This window comes from Schistocerca piceifrons, chromosome 8 (genome assembly GCF_021461385.2).
Source record: "Schistocerca piceifrons isolate TAMUIC-IGC-003096 chromosome 8, iqSchPice1.1, whole genome shotgun sequence".
Lineage (NCBI taxonomy): Eukaryota > Metazoa > Arthropoda > Insecta > Orthoptera > Acrididae > Schistocerca > Schistocerca piceifrons.
Genome location: NC_060145.1, coordinates 41289848 through 41312637, shown reverse-complemented (window position 1 = coordinate 41312637; position 22790 = coordinate 41289848). Strand labels below are relative to the sequence as shown.

General features: G+C 41.0%; 1 protein-coding gene across 1 annotated transcript in view; it reads right to left on the bottom strand.

The window, feature by feature from the left end:
- The window catches only part of LOC124711584, a 445273-nt gene that overhangs the window by 18232 nt on the left and 404251 nt on the right, over positions 1 to 22790 (bottom strand). Inside the window, exons 2-3 of the mRNA XM_047241731.1 lie at positions 10116 to 10265; positions 6594 to 6721 (exon numbers count right to left, since the gene is read on the bottom strand). Of these exons, the coding sequence (XP_047097687.1) occupies positions 6594 to 6721; positions 10116 to 10265 (278 nt within the window). The remainder of the gene's footprint in view (positions 1 to 6593; positions 6722 to 10115; positions 10266 to 22790) is intronic.

Here is a 22790-nt window from a genome sequence, read left to right as displayed (position 1 = left end):
TGCAGGATGTTCTTGAGTTCACACCACGTATAACTCTTACTGCACGTTCTTGTGCCCGGAAAACTTAAGCTTGGCTTGATGAATTACCCCAAAAAATAATCCCATATGACATGGAATGAAAGTAAGCATAGTATGCCAACTTTTTCATTTTTATGTCCCCAATATCTGACACAATTCACATTGCAAATAGAGATTTGTTAAGACACTTCAGCAGTTCTGTGGTGTGCTCCTCCCAGTTGAATTTATTATCAAGCTGTAATCCCAAGAATTTAACACTGTCCTCTTCTTCTATCTGCTTGTTATCGTATGTTAGGCATATACTCGTGGGACACCCCTTACAAGTTCTGAATTGCATGTAGTGTGTTTTTTCAAAGTCTAGTGACAAAGAATTGGCCAGGAACCAGTGATTAATGTCCACAAATATTTTATTAGCTGATCTTTCTAAGACTACGATTGATTTGCTATTTATTGCAATGTTTGTATCATTGGCAAACAAAACCAACTTGGCATCTGGTAATGTTACTGATGAAAGGTCATTGATATACACAAGAAAAAAGTAGGGGCCCCAAAATGGAACCTTGTGGGACCCCACATGTAATTAATTCCCAGTTGGATGATGCCTGATAGCTTGATACATGTCTCTTTCCTAATAACACCCTTTTTTTCCTGCCAGATATATAAGATTTGAACCATTTTGCAACATTTCCTGTTACACTATAATATTCTAATTTACTTAAAAGGATATTATGATTTGCACAGTTAAATGCCTTTGACAGATCACAAAATATACCAGTCGCCTGCAATTTTTTGTCTAATGAATTAAGCACATTTTCACTGTAAGTGTAGATAGCCTTCTCAATATCAGAACCGTTTAGAAATCCAAACTGTGACTTTGACAGTATGTTATTTGAGATAAGATGGTTATAAAGCCGATTGTACATTACTTTTTCTAAAAATTTTGACAATGCTGGCAACAGTGAAATTGGACAGAAATTTGATGCTATTTCTTTATCTCCCTTCTTAAACAGTGGCTTAACTTAAGCATATTTCAACCATTCAGGAAATATTCCACTGATAAACGACTGGTTACACAGATAGCTTAATATGTTACCTAGCTCAAAATCACATTCTTCAATTAACTTTGTTTATATTTCATCATATCCACTAGATGTTTTTGAATTTTAAAGATTTTATGATGGACATTATTTCTGCTGGGGTAGTGAGGGCCAAATTCATATTATGGAAGTTACTTGAAATTTCTGGTCTGAGGTATTCCATAGCAGCATCTACCAAACCTGACAACCCCATCTTTTCAGTTACAGTTATAAAATGTTTCTTAAAAAGTTCTGCAACACTATACACATCTGTCACCGATGTATCATTTACTCTTAATGCTATTTGTTCCTCTTCATGTCTGGTTCCACCAGTGTCCTCCATCACTATATCACGTATTGTCTTTATTTTGTTATCTGATATGACTATCTTTTCCTTATAATACATTTGCTTTGATGTCCATATTACAGTCTTTAATATTTTGCAGTATTTCTTGTAATGTGCTATAGCATCAACATTGGAACTGTTTTGGATTGACAGATACAGTTTTCTTTTTGTTTCACAAGATACCCCTATTCCTTGAGTAACCCATGGCTTCTTTGTAGACTTTGCTCTAACCTTGGTAAGTTTTGGGGGAAAACAGTGTTCGAATAATGTAAACACTTTATTAGCAAAAGTGTTAAATTTTTCATTCATGCCATGAGCACTGTAAACATCAGTCCAGTGAATGTATCTGAGGAGTGTCCTAAAATAATCAATTTTTGGCTTATTGATTACCCTCTTGAGCTCAGATGTAACAGATTTTATATCCTGTTCAGTATTAACATTTAACAGAAGGAACTGCATGTCATGGTCTGAGAGCCATTGGCTGTTGGTTTTGTAATATAATTTTGTTCATTGGGCTTTTCTATAAAGATATTATTGATGGCTATTTGTGAGCAATTGGCTATCCTAGTGGGAATTAAGTGTTACTAACTCAAATAAGTTCGTATTGGGAGAGTCTTTAAGGAAATCTACATTGAAATCACCAGCAACCACTGTTTCTTTGTTTTTGGTTGTTAAATGGGCCAGTACAGCTTCAGGGTGGTTTACGAACAGATTAAAGTTACCTGCAGGTGCTCGATATACACTTAATATTATGAAGGATTTTTTTGTGAAATTCTACTTCTGTTGCACATGCTTCCATATGCTATTCTAGGTAAAATTTATGAATGTCTATGTTCTTAAATTTATGACAGTTCCTGATGAATGTGGCAACTCCTCCTTTCTCCATTTCTTATCTACAAAAGTGAGATGCTAACCTAAGCCCTGTACACTTAAAAGTTCTATACCAGTGGTCACATGATGTTCAGCAAGGCAGATTATGTCAGCTGGGTTTGAAGACTGAAATTCATCTATGCAGATAGTTAATTCATTAATTTTATTTCTCAGTCCTCGATTATTTTGATGCAATAAAGATAGCTGACATTTCACATTGACTGAGTTGAAATTGGCTGAGTTAAAATATCTGCTGACTGTTGAAAATTCTTAACCAATAGCTGTTTATGCTGCTATAATTATGTTTTTTGGTTTCTTTCTCAAACTGAAGGTTTGTCTCAGTTCTAACCTCTCTTAAAATTTGGTTTCTTTCTGTCCTCCCTACCCTAAAAAAGGGTCTTTTCTGAACCCTTTAACCACCGGTATTTTACCACTCATGTCAGTGCCTCCCCCCTTTAACTTTCCTGCTATTTTCCCAGTCAATTTACCCTTCCGCTTCCTGTTGAGGTGAAGGCCATGCCTAGTATAATCCCACCTATTGAGAGAATCAACAGGAACCATACTTATGTGTGACCCTGCACCCGACATAAGCAGCCATTCCATCTCCAAATTAACTCTCTTGACAGAAGAGTTCAAATGAGGTGGGTCATGGCGCCCAAGAACAGATACAAACTGAACACTAGTATGTTTCGATGCTGATGCAATCTTTGCCAGGTCACACTCTATACTGTACCCAGGATCTCTGTCAATACTGTTACCTGTCCCACCCACTATAACCACGGTGTCTTCCTTAGTGAAATCATTGCAAAGCGATCCTAAATCCTCTGTCACCTGCTCCAGACCAGCACTAGGTTTAAAAAAATTGGTGACCTGGTATTCTGATCCTAGTTCATCCTGCAAAAGTTGGCCAACACCTCTTCCATGGGAACTACCTAACAACAACACTTTCTTTCTCTTTACTGATTTCCCTACATTCTTACTTTTCAATTTGCTGCTGAAAGTTTGTTGTGCCCTGTCTACACCTGCAACTGCTTGAGGCTCACCAGCTTCTAACTGAAGCAACAGGTCAAATCTACTTTCCACATTCACCACAAAGCCGTACACAAACAATATCTTGGCTTGTTCCCTACCAGACCATTCTGCATTTACAGTACACTGTGTCAATCAGTCAGCTTGCAACACACAATGAACACATGGTACATCATCAGGGAAACTTTCATTCATCAACACTATCCACCATGGCAATGATGCATTTCCAGCTACATGTTCGTAGGACCTTTTTTTCTTCCATTTACAGTCAGGAATCCATCCCAGCAGTTCATCAGTGTATAGCCACCCCTACCTGAAAGTCAGCAGTCCACATCCATATATCGTTAACATATCTATATGTGATCATTTTGCTTAGTTAACATCAGTGTGTCACCTCGTGGGGGATTCTGCATAGTACTATCTTTATGTTCACATTTCTGTGCCAGACAAAGTGAGATGCTGAATTTCAGTGTAATACAAGTAACTGCCAAGAGTATGAAACATTATGACTGGCTTTTGTGTTTAAAGAGTCTCAGGTGAGCCAGTGGATATCCAGCAAGAATGAGTTAATGATCTGCAGACTATGTTTACTGGGCAGCATTACATATGCTGGTAACAATACTGTGAATTCATTCATGTGCACTGATACAATCCTTAACCTGTCATCATTTTTTTCTGCCACTGTGAACATTTACCAAATCTGTGACATCACTTAGTAGTTGGGTGATTATTATGCACTTCCTTTTACCTGTGTATACCGTGAATTGTGAAACTGGAACAAGTCAACTATAATGTAGTGCAAATATATTGAGATTAACCAACTTTAAAACTCATTTCATGTCCAGGTTACATCATTTGGTTCTCTCATACCTGACATCAGTTCTCAGTATGTCATTTCAGTTCAACGAGACATAGGACTTCAAGATTCTTCAAAACCAAATGCAACATAATACCAGGTAAATGGAATGTTTAAAGTGGGAGTCATTAAAATCATAATTATGTGAAATGAGAAGGAACAGACATTTTGCCTAGACTGTGAAGGGCAGAAGAGGAGATGAAAATTAAGTGAATGATCAATTGGTTATATATTCATCCATCTTCACAGATGCTTGTACATATTTATAACTTTTATTATAACAATGAAAGAGGCTTTGTCTTTGTCATTTTGATGCAACTGGGAAAACTAATTTGCTATTGGAGAGAATTCAGTTGTCTGGCTTCATAGTTACATCTGTGCACGAAATTATGAAGATATTTCCAGGCAGCATGTTATGGACAATAAGATATATGGTAATATTCCCTTTGTGTGTATTTGTGTTTTGAATCCTGAATTGATGTAATACTTTCTACACTGTCTGCATGTCTTTAGTTAAGCTTTTCTCGCTTGTTTATGAAAGAGATGAGTTAAAACTATCCTAGTGCTATGACCTCAAGGCCAAATGATCTGCAAATGTTGATCATATTTTTCAGTAGTGTTATTGTTCACAACAACTTAATACCTGTGTGTAGAACAGTAAATAAAGTGTTCTGTCATAAAGTGCGTGTCATTTATGACAGCGGCCGAGTTTAGGTTTGTTCTGCGCAACTGACGTCACAAAACACAGTCAGCCAATGAACAGAGAACAACGTTGCTAGAGCTCGACTGCACTACAGAGCACGGACACTCTGCCTGCAGTTTTAGAAATGTTCAGTCATAAATAAAGTAACTGAACGAAAGCAATGTCTTGATAGCCAAATTTCTTTAATAGAAAGTTTGGAAAAAGCATTCTTTATACCAGTTGCTTCATATTCTATTAATTAATTAAACCAAACAAGCAATAAGCCTCCTATTTCAGGCGATAGCAAGGAAAGGTGTTTGTATCATTCTCAGTAACCGCTTTTTTGCAATAAAGAACAGTGGCAATTGTTTATTTCCTATTGTACTTCGACGAAACGTGAGTAATTCATAGTCATACCAACAGTGTTTGTCGGTATTTTGCGTCCCAGTTTAAAGTCCTCCAGGAAATATTTTGAACAATGAGCTGTGTTAGCGTAATGGTTAAAGTGCTTAGCTGATAAGCGAAAGGTTCCGAGTTGAAACCTTGTTATGTGCTTAATATTTTCTTTATTTAAAAACAATATCGAAGTGTCTTACTTCATGAATTTTATTTGTTTGAGTGTATTTTTTTGAAGTTTCTAGTGGCAACTGAAATCAACCATACGGAAAGTAGACGCTATCGACTTTAACCTCTGCAAACTCTTCAAAATTTCGTGCAGTGGTTTACTACATTTAATGCTGCACAATAACTGCATTGAACATCGAAACAAAATTAAGTCATTTATGAGAGGAAGGTATCAGTCAAGAAGATGTGTAAAAATCAAATTTTTGGCCCAAATAGTTTTTGTGAAATCAAATGATAAAGTGTGTCAAAGCAGTCGAAACACCATGTGTCTGCACGGGCGAGCAGTGCAATGATGACACAATCACACACAGCGCGGAATGCGGGGAGCACGTCTCTGTAGCAGCGAAAGGGTTAATGCGGGGGTGGCTTTACTTCATAAACTGCACGCTCCCCCCTAAACGTAAGTTTGCTTGGTGCGTGCAACTGGCAACGCAGCAATCTCCCGTGTCTGGGCGGGCATACGCGAACCGCCAAGATAAAAGAATTGAACTATAGCTTTCTTGGATCCACCATATTCCTCAGACTCCTTCAGCTCTCATGTTTTTCCCTTGTTGCAGTGCAACAAGCCCCTGCCCCAACTGTTTAGCAGCAAGTAATCACCAGTTTCTTAGCAAAAACCTAATTTCAATAATACCCGATCCACCTTATTCATAATAACTTAATGTTACTAGAAATGAAAACGTTTCTGGACAGTTAAAGATTCAGTTTGATAGAGGAGATACAGTAGGGTGACAGAGAAAATAAAAACAGTGTTGGTAGAAGACTTCCTTGGGCTGATGGAGTGAGAGTGAGAAATGTATCAAATGTTGACTAACTAAACAGTTTAAACTCTTAAGCATTTGACTGTAAATTTGTTTATTGCTTTTGTCCTCTGACTTTTGTAGTACATTGTGCATGTATCCAAACTTTGGAATCATTGTGTGTTATGTCCATAAATATAATGATTTTCTCTCTTGATGTGCAATGTGAACTTTTATTTGTGAATGTTTCTTTTCCTATGTAACTGCATTTTTATCTGCAACTGTGCTCACTTGACTTCTTAATATTTTTAACTGCACATTCTTATGATTTATGAATTATTCTTTTACTCACTGTAATGGAACACAGTGTCCCATTAAACATGCTCCTGTTCCACAGCAGGGTAGCCTCATTCCCCAGTAACTGCAACGTCTTCCGGTTGTCACACATTCAGTTGCGATCTGTGGCTCTTCTATGTCAGCCTAACAACAGATAAAAACTTCCATGATTCAGGTATATTAAATTATACAGGTTAAAGCCTCAAAAATAATTAAATGTGGGTACAACAGTAATAATAATAATAATAATCAGTATTAGTAGCCAAAACAATGTGTGAGAATTTAGGGCAGCAATGTTTATTAACATCTACATCTACATTTATACTGCGCAAGCCACCCAACGGTGTGTGGCGCAGAGCACTTTAGGTGCCACTGTCATTACCTCCCTTTTCTGTTCCAGACGCGTATGGTTCGCAGGAAGAACGACTGCCGGAAAGCCACTGTGCGTGCTCGAATCTCTCTCTAATTTTACATTCATGATCTCCTCGGGAGGTATAAGCAGGGGGAAGCAATATATTCGATGCCTCATCCAGAAACGCACCCTCTCGAAACCTGGACAGCAAGCTACACCGCTATGTAGAGTGCCTCTCTTGCAGAGTCTTCCACTTGAGTTTGCTAAACATCTCCGTAATGCTATCACGCTTACCAAATACCCTTGTGACGAAATGCGCCGCTCTTCTTTGGATCTTCTCTATCTCCTCTGTCAACCCAACCTGGTACGGATCCCACACTGATGAGCAATACTCAAGTATAGGTCGAACAAGTGTTTTGTAAGCCACCTCCTTTGTTGACGGACTACATTTTCTAAGGACTCTCCCAATGAATCTCAACGTGGCACCCGCCTTACCAACAATTAATTTTAAATGATCACTCCACTTCAAATCATTTCGTACGCATACTCCCAGATATTTTACAGAAGTAACTGCTACCAGTGTTTGTTCTGCTATAATATAATCATACAATAAAGGATCCTTCTTTCTATGTATTCGCAATACATTACATTTGTCTATGTTAAGGATCAGTTGCCACTCCCTGCACCAAGTGCCTATCTGCTGCAGATCTTCCTGCATTTCTCTGCAATTTTCTAATGCTGCAACTTCTCTGTATACTACAGCATCATCCACGAAAAGCCGCATGGAACTTCCGACACTATCTGCTAGGTCATTTATATATATATTGTGAAAAGCAATGGTCCCATAACACTCCCCTGTGGCATGCCAGAGGTTACTTTAACATCATTGACGTCTCTCCATTAAGAACAACATGCTGTGTTCTGTTTGCTAAAAACTCTTCAATCCAGCCACACAGCTGGTCTGATATTCCTTAGACATCGAAATAAGTGTCCAAGGAACAGAAAAGCAACTGAAATCACTCAAGAGAGGAAAGTCCACTGGACCTGACGGAATACCAATTCAATTCTACACAGAGTATGCGAAAGAATATATATATATATATATATGACCTAGCAGATAGTGTCTGAAGTTCCATGCGGCTTTTTTCGTTTGTGCGAGGATTTAGAGAAGGAACTGCAGTGCAGTCTTCCTCTGTTAAACAGCTTTGGAAAAAGGTGTTTAGTATTTCAGCTTTATGCGTGTCATCTTCAGTTTCAATGCCATTATCATCCCAGAGTGTCTGGATATGATGTTTTGATCCACTTACTGATTTAATGTAAGACCAGAACTTCCTAGGATTTTCTGTCGAGTCGGTACATAGAATTTTACTTTTGAATTCACTGAACACTTCACGCATAGCCCTCCTTATGCTAACTTTGACATCGTTTAGCTTCTGTTTATCTGAGAGGTTTTGGCTGTGTTGAAATTTGCAGTGAAGCTCTCTTTGCTTTTGCGGTAGTTTCCTAACTTTGTTGTTGAACCATGGTGGGTTTTTCCCATCCTTCACAGTTTTACTCAGCCCGTATCTGTCTAAAATGCATTTTAAGATTGCCTTGAACTTTTTCCATAAACACTCAACATTGTCAGTGTCGGAACAGAAATTTTCGTTTTGATGTGTTTGGTAGTCTGAAATCTGCCTCCTATTACTCTTGCTAACAGATAAACCTTCCTCCCTTTTTTTATATTTCTATTTACTTCCGTATTCAGGGATGCTGCAACGGCCTTATGATCACTGATTCCCTGTTCTGCACTTACAGAGTCGAAAAGTTCGGGTCTGTTTGTTATCAGTAGGTCCAAGATGTTATCTCCACAAGTTGGATCTCTGTTTAATTGCTCGAGGTAATTTTCGGATAGTGCACTCACTATAATGTCACTCGATGCTCTGTCACTACCACTCGTCCTAAACATCTGAGTGTCCCAGTCTATATCTGGTAAATTGAAATCTCCACCTAAGGATATAACATGCTGAGGAAGTTTATGTGAAATGTATTCCACATTTTCTCTTAGTTGTTCTGCCACTAATGCTGCTGTGTCGGGAGGTTGGTAAAATGACCCAATTATTAATGCAGCTCGGTTGTTGAGTATAACCTCCACCCATAATAATTCACAGGAACTATCCACTTCTATTTCACTACAGGATAAACTACTACCAACAGCGACAAACACGCCACCACTGGTGGCATGAAATCTGTCCTTTCTAAACACCGTCTGTGCCTTTGTAAAAATTTCGGCATATCTCTGGCTTCAGCCAGCTTTCCATACCTATAAAGATTTCAGCTTCGGTGCTTTCTATCAGCGCTTGAAGTTCCGGTACTTTACCAACGCAGCTTCGACAGTTTACAATTACAATAACGATTGCTGCTTGGTCCCCCACAGGTCCTGCCTTTGCCCCACACCCTTTGATGCTGTTGCCCTTTCTGTACTTGCCCGAGGCCATCTAACCTAAAGAACCGCCCAGTCCACGCCACACAGCCCCTGCTACCCGTATAGCTGCCTGTTGTGTGTAGTCGACTCCTGACCTATCCAGTGGAACCTGAAACCCCCGCCACTCTATGGCGCAAGTTGAGGAATCTGTCTCACTATCATAGACAATAAGTTTCTGAATAAACTGGAACAACACTAAAGCAGCTGATGAAACAGTTCACTTCACCTGACTTGATAAAGCAATTATCACCGAAGTTCAACATACTACCTTCTCCAAACCACCTTAATGAGAAGATAGCAGGAGTTAACTTTCAAATGTAGGCTAAAAGTTTCAGCAGGATCCTTATGGCCACGACACTCACTTGCAGAAATAACTGAAAATATAGCTAGACTGAATGTATCTCAATTATGCCATAATAGTTGCAGGAGATTTTAACTACCCCCCCCCCCCCCCCCCCCCCTCAACAGCTAACAGGTCTCCTTCTTCTGTGTCTGTTGTTTTAGTAATCACTACTCAGAACATAATTAAATTACAATCCAGAATATTACTGATTTGTTACATTGTATCAAAAAAATTTTAGCTTGAATATGGCCACACATACGCAACTTCTCCTCATTTGTTGTTATGTTACAGGTCTAGTTTTATTATTGTTTGGAAAAACAGTTCTGTAATATAAGTAATCAACTCTACAGGTAAACTTGCATCCTTCTACAGTACTCACCCTTTTAATCATGCTGGCTGTTCGGAAGTACCTGTTGAACCACAGTGGACTCCACTTGTAGATTGGCCTGTCATCATTGTAAGATGAGACAGTGCCTGACAGCACAAGCAGCAGCACGGTGGAGATGAGAATGCTAAGAGATGGCTTCATCTGAGAACAAAATGTGAACTTAATCATTATTAATATTAACAATAAGAAAATGATTTAAATTAATGATTTTTACAAGTCATAGCTGGAAAATTGAGAATTTTAAAAACAAATTTGCAAGCCATTGTGACATAAGTGTTTACAACTTGGTGCCCATTGTCGCAAAAAAATGTGTACTTTCAAAAGAAATATATTTGTAAAATATTAAATCTTTAATCATATGTCAATTGGAAGAAAGTTTTTATTCAGTAGCAGACAGAAACATGGTGTAAAGGAAGCAACAGCCTTTCACCATTTGCATTCCAAATAATTGCCAATTATGGGCATAGCATTCTATTTCCTAATATAATTTAGTGTCCTTTCTGTGAACATCATTTTCAGGCAATAGAAGCTGGAATGGTGCTTAACATGTTATTCACTCAATAGCTCACTGATTCAATTCATTCCTAGCTCCCTTTACTGGGGAGAATTTCCAGTAATGTGCAGTGAGCAACAGTATCTTTTAACAAGGAGCAATAGCTGTCATAAATCACTTCCTGAGTGGTATTAAAAATTAACTATTGTTTTAAGGAACCAAGGATGTTAATGTTTATTGGAACAAAATGCAACATTTAACATACAGTATACACACCAGCTGTATTTTGATTACTCTGATATCTGGGGCCCAGTCTTACAAGGAAATTGAAAGAACACATCTAAGCCAGAATACATTCATTACTGGCTAAAGTATGGTATAATTGTCTGGGGAAATGTACACCAAGCTGGAACAGTTTTCGGGAAACAAAAGGCAAGGCAGTTATAAGAATCAAGCAAGCCACAGGAAACTATGTAAACATTTTTTCAGAGATCTAAAAATCATACCCCTCCTCTACATTTATATAACAGAGGAATTTATGGATGTTAAAAGAAAACATATTGAGGAAAATTTTTTAATTAAAATTGTCCATGTTTACAGTAACAGGTCAAACAGTGACATACATATTAATCATTGGACAATGACATTGCCCTAAAGATGTGTAAATCGTGCAGGAACAGCACTGTTTGACAGATTACCCAGACATAAAATCTTTCTCTGAACCACATATCTTTTAAAAAATCTGTGACTTCCTACGAACTGCAAAAACTGCTTTTATTCATTGCTGTGTATGAAAAAATGTAATTCATCCTTTCAATTGTAGAAATAAGCTGTAAATGTACAGTGTGCACTCACACTTATAAATATTTATGGTATTCATCCAGTTTGTTGTAAAACCAACAGGTAAACAGATTTTTTGTCCTGTGTCTTGCCTTCAGTATATGTAATGAAAAAGAGAGTTATATGAACAAATAAATAAATAAATAAAAGAAGCCCTTCTTATTATTGGTTGTTAAAGATTGAGACTGGAATGTTCAACAAGGTATAAATTTCTTCTTACAACATATCTTCAACAATAAGCTGACAATTTGAAAGTGGGGAGAACTGTATTGTCATTATGGGGTACATGTGATATTGCCTTACATTTCTGTCATGTATGTCTTAATAAGTAACTCATTCAGTTATACCAGTGCTCTAATTCTCTCCTGCCAACTGTTGCAATGTTAGGTTTCCAGCTTCCACACACTAAGAACAATGTAGATAAGGCTTTCACTATTGGTGTCTATTGAAGTTTTACTGTATAGCACAGAATTGTGGAATGTACCATGGAATTGTGCTCTCTTGAGATATCTATACTTTATGACACAATGCATTTCACTATTTAAAGTGGGTGGTAATAATTTATAACCAATTTCATGACAATTTGCACATGCCAGTTCCTGGTAAAGGGGGCAATTGCTAGTTTTGTTCACCTGTACTTCTTGTGATGGTAGAACTCTGGAACAGTTGCTACCTTATTCCTCCCATTTAGTGAAAGTAAGAATAGTGGCACCCTGTTCACTTGATCAGTTTCTCTATGTATATATGTACCGTAACAGTCCAAAAATTGTATTGCAGTTTTTTAAATTCATAGACTTATTATTAATAAACAGTGGTTTTCCCTGCTATGTCAATGGAGCTGAATAGAATCAGCTGAAACAGGTAATTTTGGTTTCTTGTAACATGTAGATTATTTTCTCAGATGATGACTACAAAATCAAAATATGTAGCATTTTCTGATGTCTGAATTAGTGAAATAAAATTCTGTTAGATGTTGCCTTCAGGTGTTAAATGGAATTAGAATAATAAGCTTAAATTTTTTTCAGTATATTGCTGGTTAGGGACTCCATAGTTCATCAGTGCTGTGGACCCTGTGTGGTGATAACCTGCACTGAGGAGGTAGCGGCAGGTTGCCCTTAGTCCTTGCAATAGACAGTGATAACGCAGCAACTGTCAGGAATATACTGCTGATTGAGGGTTTGCCTTAGAGAATAGAGAGAGTCTAAATGATTAATGGAAAATCTCATATAAAGATGTGAAACAAATACTAACAAAGAGATAGAGGGGCTGGCCAGTACTTACCTCAGCTCAGCCTCGGCTGTACTGAGCTGGGGTAAGTACTGGCCAGCCCCTCTATCTCTTTGTTAGTATTTGTTTCACATCTTCAGAATAGAGAGAGTCAAATATTTTGACAAATTGAGCATATTTTTACCAGATTTTTTTGCATGATAATTATTCTTGTTTTCTACTTAATGTCAATTGTCATAAAAATGACGTAGCGCTTTGTTCAACAATAACTTTACACATATACCACAGAATGTACCTGCAAAATTATATTATTGTACTACTCATAGTTGAGGAGATGTGACACCATAAACATTAAGCTGCATGAAAACAAAACTGCAGGGCAAAATTTTCTAGAGATGTGCATTAAATATGCGAAATTATGTGACGTGCATATGCAGACAAAGTTGTGGGTAAAGAGCTCCTTCAAGATCATTGGGGTGTTTTCAGCCAAACTTGGTAGACATACACTCCTGGAAAATGAAAAAAGAACACCATGAATTCGTCAACCCAGCAGAGGGAAATTTTATTGACACACTCTAGGAGATGTATATAACACACGTTCACAAAGACAGAGCCATACCCACATGAGTGAAAGTCAACAGAGCGTGTGCAATTTCAGCGCTAGTACTGTGTATACCCTCCTTTTGCAGCAATGCTGGCTGCAATTCTCCCATGAAGACGATTGTAGAGGTGCCAAATGTAGTCTTGAGGAATGGCCTGCCATGCAATGTCCACCTGGTGCCTCAGCTGGACCAGATTCTGTGGCCGGTGAAGAGCACACTGGATGGCACGCGAGACATGTGGACATGCATTGTCCTGTTGGAAAAGCATATCACCCTGTTGGTGCATGAATGGTAGCAAGACCGGTTGAATAATGGTTTCAATGTGCCGTTCACTGTTCAATGTTCCATCTATTATCACCAGTGGAGAATGGCCAGTGTAGGATATGGCACCCCACACCATGATTCTGGGTGTTGGTCCTGTGTGCCTGTGTCATACACACTCCAGATTTTGGCGCTGCCATGCATGACGTCACACACGTGTTCGACCATCATTGGCACTGAGGCAGAAGTGACTCTCATCACTGAAGACGACACGTCTCCATTCGCCCTTCCATAAACGCCTGTTGTGACACCACTGGAGGCTGGCTGAGCGATGTTGGGGCACGAACAGAAGATGCCCTAACGACACTTGGGATCGTAGCCCTGCTTCACAGAGATGGTTGCGAATGGTTCTCGATTATGCCTCCGGAGCAACAGTGTCCCTAATTTGTTGTGAAGTGATGGTGTGGTCCTTAGGGCAGTTCATAAGATGCGATGGTCTTGGTGTGCATCTGTGCATTGCTGTTGTCTGGACCCAGGTTGACAGGCACGTGCACCTTCTGCTGACTACTTGACTGGCGACAACATCGATGCACTGTGGAGACCTCTCGCCTGACATGTTGCACAGTTTTGCAGTATGTCCATCCAGCTTCCCGCAGGCCCACTATACACCCTTGCTCAAACTCCATCAGTTGCACAAACGGTTCACATGCACACTGCTGTGGCATTCTGACAATGTTGAAGACACACAAGGAACTCCGTATACCGTGGCAACCTGGCTGCCGCCGGCTCTGGTGGTGAACCACAGCTGAGCAGGTTGCAACATTCCACAGCTGATAACACAGTTCCTGGTACGTCCGCAGTGTGGCACATTTTATTGTCGCATGCACTGCCCTCTCATAGTGTCCCGTGCAATTATGACAGATCTTATTCACTTGTGCCAATGTGTTCTTTTTCATTTTCCTGGAGTGTATTGCAGGAAAGAAATAGTCTGGGGGTAAGAAACAGCAACCTTCTATTGGGATGGGGTTGATAACGTTGAGAGAGCAGGGTGGAGGAGAGATGGACAGGCAGGGAGGGCTAGGGGGAATGGATAGAGAAAGGGGAGATGAGGAGGTCGACAGAGAAAGGGAAGAGGAGATGGTCAAAGAAAGTGAAGAAGAGCAAATGAACAGTGACATGGGGTAAGAAGGAGATAGATGGGGCAGGAGCAGATGGACATAGGGCAGAGGAGCCATAGATGGACAGAGGGAGGTGCAGCAAGGGATGGGCAGAGTGTTGAGGTTGGAGAAGGTGAACAGTAGAGGTGTTGGGGGAGGAGAGACAGATAGAACAGGAACAAATACTTACCTGATCAACGCCGGTACTCAGCTAATACAGTTAATAATAATCAAATGTGGTAGCTAATTTTAGTGTCGACTAATGATTTCAGAGCCGGCCGCGGTGGTCTAGCAGTTCTAGGCACTCAGTCAGGAACCACGCGACTGCTATGGTCGCAGGTTCGAATCCTGCCTCGAGCATGGATGTGTATGATGTTCTTAGGTTAGTTAGGTTTAAGTAGTTCTAAGTTCTAGGGGACTTATGACCACAGATGTTGAGTCCCATAGTGCTCAGAGCCATTTGAACCATTTTAATGATTTCAGGATTGGTCAGATAATGGTTAACACATTATAGTATATAGCATCTGTTAGTGCTACAAATTGCGAAACTAGCTTTTTTTATGATTCCTTCACATATTGCATGAAACTGAAAAAATATGTTCAAAAAGAAAGCACACTGAGTAGAAAACTAGTCACCCTCAAGAGATACCACGCTAGTACCATGTAACACAACCCCTGTCCTTGCACATATTATATGGAAATAAAAAATATGTTTAAAAAGAAAGTAAACCGGATAAAGAACTGGTCACCCACAGGAGACATCACACTAATACCATGTAACGCCACCTACGTCTTTGATAATGGCGTCAATCGACGAGAAAAAGATTCCTCCAAGTTTCTTCAGGCGCACCACATCCATCTGAAACCACTCATTAACGATTAGATCATCCAGATATTTTTGCCTCCAACTGGCTTGAGGCGGCCTTGTGTACGACTTCTTGCGAAAACAGATACAGTATCGTCTTTGGACAATTTAAACATGTGTCGAGTCTGTACACACACAGGTTTATCAACAAAAAATGTGCCACAAGTCTCCGTGTGCATTGCAGCTCCAACGTGAGGTACCATAAATGTCCTACATGCGATTACATCTCGAGGAGGAAAATTCTCCAACTCCTAGCTAACGAACGTAGAGCAGAATCACCATGGAGAGATGGGGTCATGCTTGACCAGGTACAATTTGAACACCAGTCAAATTGACCACCACGAAATGCACTTTGCCCAAGCAGAACATAATAATTTTCTACTATCATCCTTCACATTAAAACAGTCTTATAAATTGTAGGATGCCATCTGTATATACGATCTTTACAACGTGGAAACATGGTGATGAATACATACACTGCACAACAGAATTAAAGGATCACTTTTTCGAAACTCCGTAATTCCCACCTGCTGCGACGCTTAATTTTGAAATGTGCCTGAAAGGTGCGTACGTCCTTCCTCTGTAATGGTGCAAAAGCGTGACACCCTGCGACGTTACCCTCGTGCTCGACGTCGCTCCATACAGGAACGTGTCGATACATGAGAAATGGAGGCCATAACTCTGCAGTTCATGTGGCGTGTAACAGAGGTTGACACATTGGTACCAAATTTCACCACAATTTTGCCCATTGCCACCGTGAACTTGTCATCCAATCTGGAGGTGTCACACCCCCTTTCATCCATATTTCTCCCTTCCTTTTGAGGCCTCTGCGATGGAGGTCAGAGTCACGGCGTCAGCGTTGAAATCACGGGGTTTCCTTACAGGTGGCCGAGGAAAACATTCCAGACACACCACAGCTCAGAATCAGCACGAAAAGGCCGCAAGGAGTGGCCTAAAGGGCGACAATGAAACCACCCTATTCCCCAGGGCGTTGATTCCCACACATTTAGCGGTCGAAAACGACAGTTAGCAGTGCGATAGGCAACAAGAAGACGTTCTTCACGACCTTTGACACTGGTGACCCCCTGAGGCACTTCAACCCTTTCTTAAGGTCATAGTGGGACTGTATCCCCATTGAACGTGATAGAACCTGCAGCGAGACTGCAATTTTGGACTACTAGAGACCGTTCAAAACTATACGACCAAATCTGAGTGTGATCTGAAGCAGCTAAGGGTGCTTATGCTTTTTAAGCACTCCTATTTTGTGCCCTCATGTGGCATGTTCATGGGGGGGATGCAACACTGACACACGCAAAACCTGCCCAGGTTTACTAGAATTTTAAAAATGCGTCTGTATGGAATAACCTCTGATGATGTCCTAGGCGCTTGCAGATTGGAAACCCTATTGACTGTCTCCAGTCCAGGATGACCTACTATCAGGCAGAAGAGCAGCATTGTAGTGGTGAAAGAGCAGCAGTGTAGCCTGCCTGCAGGCGCCTGGTACTCTCGTCTTGGGTTCTGTCCGGACAACAACATTTTTAAAATTGTCAATAAATGTTGGCAGGTGGCACCAAGGGTTTTCCCAAACACGGCAGGCTCTCAGGGACCATCTGGCGTTTTATTCACGCGTATGTCAATGTCACACGCCTGGTGATAACGCCACAAGAGGACACAAAATAGGAGCACTAAAAAAGCCACAAGCACCCTTAGCTGCTTTGTGTCACGTTGAAATTTCGTCGAGTTTGAACGGTCGCTAGCGGTTAGAACCTGTACAGAAGAGCAAAAATTGCGGTCGCGCTGTAAGTGCGATCACTGTGAACCGTTGTTTTTGACCACGAAATGTCTGGGAATCAACGCCCCAGGGAAAGGGGTGGATGGTTTTGTGGGCGACTTGCCTACAGCAAATAATTGCGTAGCCGCCCGGTATATGTGTTAACGAAAAAGTATTTATTCGCAAAAACTCACAATGAGAAGAAACTAAAAAAAACAACAGAGAAGTAACAAAAACTAGGAGACACTATAGTCTTACGGCAAAGATAAAAAACAACACATGACCAGAAAAAAACTCCCCCCTTAAAGTGCGGAGCCCCAGGGATATCTTGACACTTGAATTTTATTCGATGTCCAGCTCTGGTGTGCGTCGGGTGTCTCGGGGGCGGTGACGTTATTGTTTGCGGTGGTGATTCACCTGTCTCGGACGATGTACTGAGCTGTGTTTCGGTATGCTCTACGTCCATCATGTGTTGATGCACAGGCGTGGTGTCAGAGGTCAGAGAGGGTAAAACCCCTGCTGGTTTGACACGTTCAATCGATACCTTTGTCGGAACACCATTGTACATTATGTCCACGGTATGCTTATTTCTACTCAGCACCTGAAATGGGCCCGTATATGGTGGTTGTAAAGGCGATTTGACTGAGTCTGTTCGCAACATTACGTGAGAGCAATCGTATAAGTCTTTGTGTACAAACACCTCACGGTTGCCATGGCGAGAAGGTGGCGGGCAACGTATATTTGTGCAGTGACGTTTTAGCTGCTGCACCCAGTGTGTGAGGCCCTCTGATCCAGGTAGTGAGGTTGGTACTAAATAATCTGCAGGAATCCGTAGCGGCTCACCGTAAACCATCTCGGCAATTGATGCACCAATATCGGGCTTGTGAGCTGTCCGCAGGCCTAACAACACTAATGGTAATGCTTCCGTCCATCCCATGAGTGAGAAGTGCCTGACTTGCCGTAGAATTGTTAGTTCCGGGGTTTGGTGTGATGGATGTAGTAGTTTATTTCACTGGGGGGACTGCAGTGGCGTGGGTGTTGGGAAAGTGGATCAGGCTCATCAGTGGTTATGTAGGATTTGCAGCAGAGATAGGAAGATAGTGGAACAGGAGGGGAAAATTGCTGCCCTTCAGGCTGAGCTAGATCAGGCTAGGGAAGATCTGGACAGGTTAAGGAGGGAGAAGGGCAAAGAGAGGTGGGAAGTGGCAACAGGTAGCAGAAGGAACAGGCCTAGAACTAAGTCTGACAGTTTTGTGGTGAATGTCAAAAATAAGTTTGACCTGTTGCTTCAGTTAGAAACTGATGAGCCTCAAGCAGAGGTAGGTGTAGACAGGACACAACAAACTTTCAATAGGAAATTGGAAAAGAATGTAGGAAAGTCATCGGAAAGGAAGAAAGTTTTGTTGTTAGGCAGTTCTCATGCCAGAGGTGTAGGCCAACTTCTGCAGGAGGAATTAGGACCAGAATACCAGGTCACAAATTTTTTCAAACCAAGTGATAGTCTGGATCAGGTGACAGAGGATTTAGGTTCACTCTGTAAAGGATTTACCAGGGAAGACACGGTGGTTATTGTGGGAGGGCCAGGGAACAGCATCGACAGAGATCCTGGGTACAGTATAGAGTGTGACCTGGTAAAGATTGCGTCGGCATCGAGACACACCAATGTTGAATTTGTATCTGTCCTGAGACGCCATGACCGGCCTCATTTGAACTCTTCTGTTGGGAGAATTAATTTGGAGTTGGAACAGCTGCTTGGGTCGGGTGCGGGGGCTCATATTGGTGTGGTTCCTGTTGATTATCTCAGTAGGTGGGACTATACCAGGCACGGTCTACATCTCAACAGGAAAGGGAAGGGGAAACTGGCTGGGGTAATAGCAGGAAATTTAAGGGGGGGAGGCACTGCCATGAATGGTAAAATACCAGTGGTTACAGGTGTTGGAGCAGCACCTTTTTTAGGATAGGTAAGACAGAAAGATGTCAAGTTCTACGAGAGGTCAGGATTGAAACAAATCTTCAGTTTAGGAAAGAAATTAAACAGCACAATTCTAGCACATTTGATCACCAATCACAGCTATCAATTATAAATTTTCACCAATCACCAGAAATTTTATCTCCACCAAGTTGTATCTCAGTCCTAGGTAATTGCATTGATGAATTAGTCGCCCAACCCAGTTGACATAATCTGCCTCTCTGAACACCATGTGACCACTGGCATAGGAACTAGGCCTAAGCACAATGAGAAACTCAGACAGGAGAGTTCTGCAAATGTTAGAATAAGGAAAGGTTCTCATAAAAGTATAATTAAAAATAATGTAAGTATATTTCATCAAAATATTGGGAGTTTAAAGAATAAAGTAGATGAGCTTCTGGTTTGTTTAGAAGATTTAGAAGATGAGAATGAAATAGATATACTATGCCTGTCTGAGCATCACATTGTTACTGATATGGATAAGGTAAATGTAAGTGGATATAAGCTCTCTGCACATGTAATGAGAGAAAATATGGAGAAAGGAGGAGTTGCCATATATGTCAAAAGTTATCATTGTGCAAAAAGTATAGAAACAAAAAAGTTTTGTGTAGAGAAACATATAGAAGCATGTGCCTGTGAGCTTAAATTAAATAAAGGCACATTTATAATTGTAACTGTATATAGGTCCCCATCAGGAAATTTTCATCTATTTCTGAAAAATTTGGACTCCTTGTTGTGCTATCTGTCAGACAGGGGGAAGCAAATTATTATTTGTGGGGACTTCAATGTAGATTCTCTGAAAGAGGGTAATAGGAAAAATGACCTTGAAGTATTACTCGGTTCTTTCAATTTGACACCCGTTATTGATTTTCCTACTCGGGTGGTAAAGGATAGCAGCTCACTGATAGATAACTTCTTTATAGACCAGGATAAGTTTAACCAGATAAATGCTCAGCCTGTTGAGAATGGTCTTTCTGATCATGGTGCACAGCTAGTTACAATATATGACATAGCTCCATTCAGCAATACTAAACAGTCCTCCAAAGTAGTACGTTCAGTCAACGATTTAACAATTGCAAATTTCAGGGAAAGCATACAGCAGTTAGACTGGGATGAGGTGTACCGTGAACCTGATGCCAATTTAAAATATAATTTATTTCATGACATTTTTGTAAATGCATTTGAAAACTGCTTCCCCAAGAAAATAGTTAAATATACTCGTAAGAAACCTTGTAACAAACCATGGCTTACTAAGGGTATAAAAATATCTTGTAACCGGAAAAGGGAAATGTATCTGACAGCAAGAAAGAGTAGTGACCCAGAAACTATCAAAAATTATAAAAACTACTGTGTTACATTAAGAAAAGTTATTAAAAAATCCAGGAGTATGTGTATCATGTCTGAAATCAGCAACTCTGATAATAAAATTAAAACAATTTGGAATATTATTAAAAGAGAAACAGGTCAACCAAGAGCAGAGGAAGACAGTATTACCATCAAATTGAATGAAAACTTTACGAACAAAAAGTCAGAAGTTGAAAATATTTTTAATAATCATTTTCTAAATGTTGTGGATATAGTAGGATCCAGGTGTTCATTAGAAGATGCTAGGCTGTTAATGGAAGAGGCCATACCTATGCAATTTGATACAATTGAAATCTCACCCACTTCTCCCTCTGAAAATAGGAAAATAATAAACTTTCTTAAAAGCAAAAACTCACATGGAATTGATGGCATTTCCAGCAAAATACTAAAAGCTTGTTCTCAACAGATAAGTAAGATTCTCAGCCACCTGTGTAATAGCTCTCTGGAACAGGGCATTTTCCCTGATAGACTGAAATCTGCTATTGTTATACCTTTGCATAAACAGGGGGATAGATCTGATGTCAACAATTACTGTCCAATCTCCCTTCTAACAGCTTTATCCAAAATTTTTGAGAAAGTAATGTATTCAAGAGTAGCTTCACATATCTGTAAAAATGAAGTACTAACAAAATGTCAGTTTGGTTTCCAGAAAGGTTTTTCAACAGAAAATGCCATATATGCTTTCACCAGTCAAATTTTTAATGATCTGAATAACCGAACACCACCCATTGGGATTTTTTGTGATCTCTCAAAGGCTTTTGATTGTGTAAATCACGAAATTCTGCTAGACAAGCTCAAGTATTGTGGCATGAGTGGGACAGTGCACAAATGGTTTAATTCGTACCTAACTGGAAGAGTGCAGAAAGTTGAAATAAGTAGTTCTCGTAACATGCAAAGATCAGCACATTCTTCAAACTGGGGAACTATCAAGAATGGGGTTCCACAAGGGTCAGTCTTGGGTCCTTTGTTGTTCTTATTATACACTCCTGGAAATGGAAAAAAGAACACATTGACACCGGTGTGTCAGACCCACCATACTTGCTCCGGACACTGCGAGAGGGCTGTACAAGCAATGATCACACACACGGCACAGCGGACACACCAGGAACCGCGGTGTTGGCCGTCGAATGGCGCTAGCTGCGCAGCATTTGTGCACCGCCGCCGTCAGTGTCAGCCAGTTTGCCGTGGCATACGGAGCTCCATCGCAGTTTTTAACACTGGTAGCATGCCGCGACAGTGTGGACGTGAACCGTATGTGCAGTTGACGGACTTTGAGCGAGGGCGTATAGTGGGCATGCGGGAGGCCGGGTGGACGTACCGCCGAATTGCTCAACACGTGGGGCGTGAGGTCTCCACAGTACATCGATGTTGTCGCCAGTGGTCGGCGGAAGGTGCACGTGCCCGTCGACCTGGGACCGGACCGCAGCGACGCACGGATGCACGCCAAGACCGTAGGATCCAACGCAGTGCCGTAGGGGACCGCACTGCCACTTCCCAGCAAATTAGGGACACTGTTGCTCCTGGGGTATCGGCGAGGACCATTCACAACCGTCTCCATGAAGCTTGGCTACAGTCCCGCACACCGTTAGGCCGTCTTCCGCTCACGCCCCAACATCGTGCAGCCCGCCTCCAGTGGTGTCGCGACAGGCGTGAATGGAGGGACGAATGGAGACGTGTCGTCTTCAGTGATGAGAGTCGCTTCTGCCTTGGTGCCAATGATGGTCGTATGCGTGTTTGGCGCCGTGCAGGTGAGCGCCACAATCAGGACTGCATACGACCGAGGCACACAGGGCCAACACCCGGCATCATGGTGTGGGGAGCGATCTCCTACACTGGCCGTACACCACTGGTGATCGTCGAGGGGACACTGAATAGTGCACGGTACATCCAAACCGTCATCGAACCCATCGTTCTACCATTCCTAGACCGGCAAGGGAACTTGCTGTTCCAACAGGACAATGCACGTCCGCATGTATCCCGTGCCACCCAACGTGCTCTAGAAGGTGTAAGTCAACTACCCTGGCCAGCAAGATCTCCGGATCTGTCCCACATTGAGCATGTTTGGGACTGGATGAAGCGTTGTCTCACGCGGTCTGCATGTCCAGCACGAACGCTG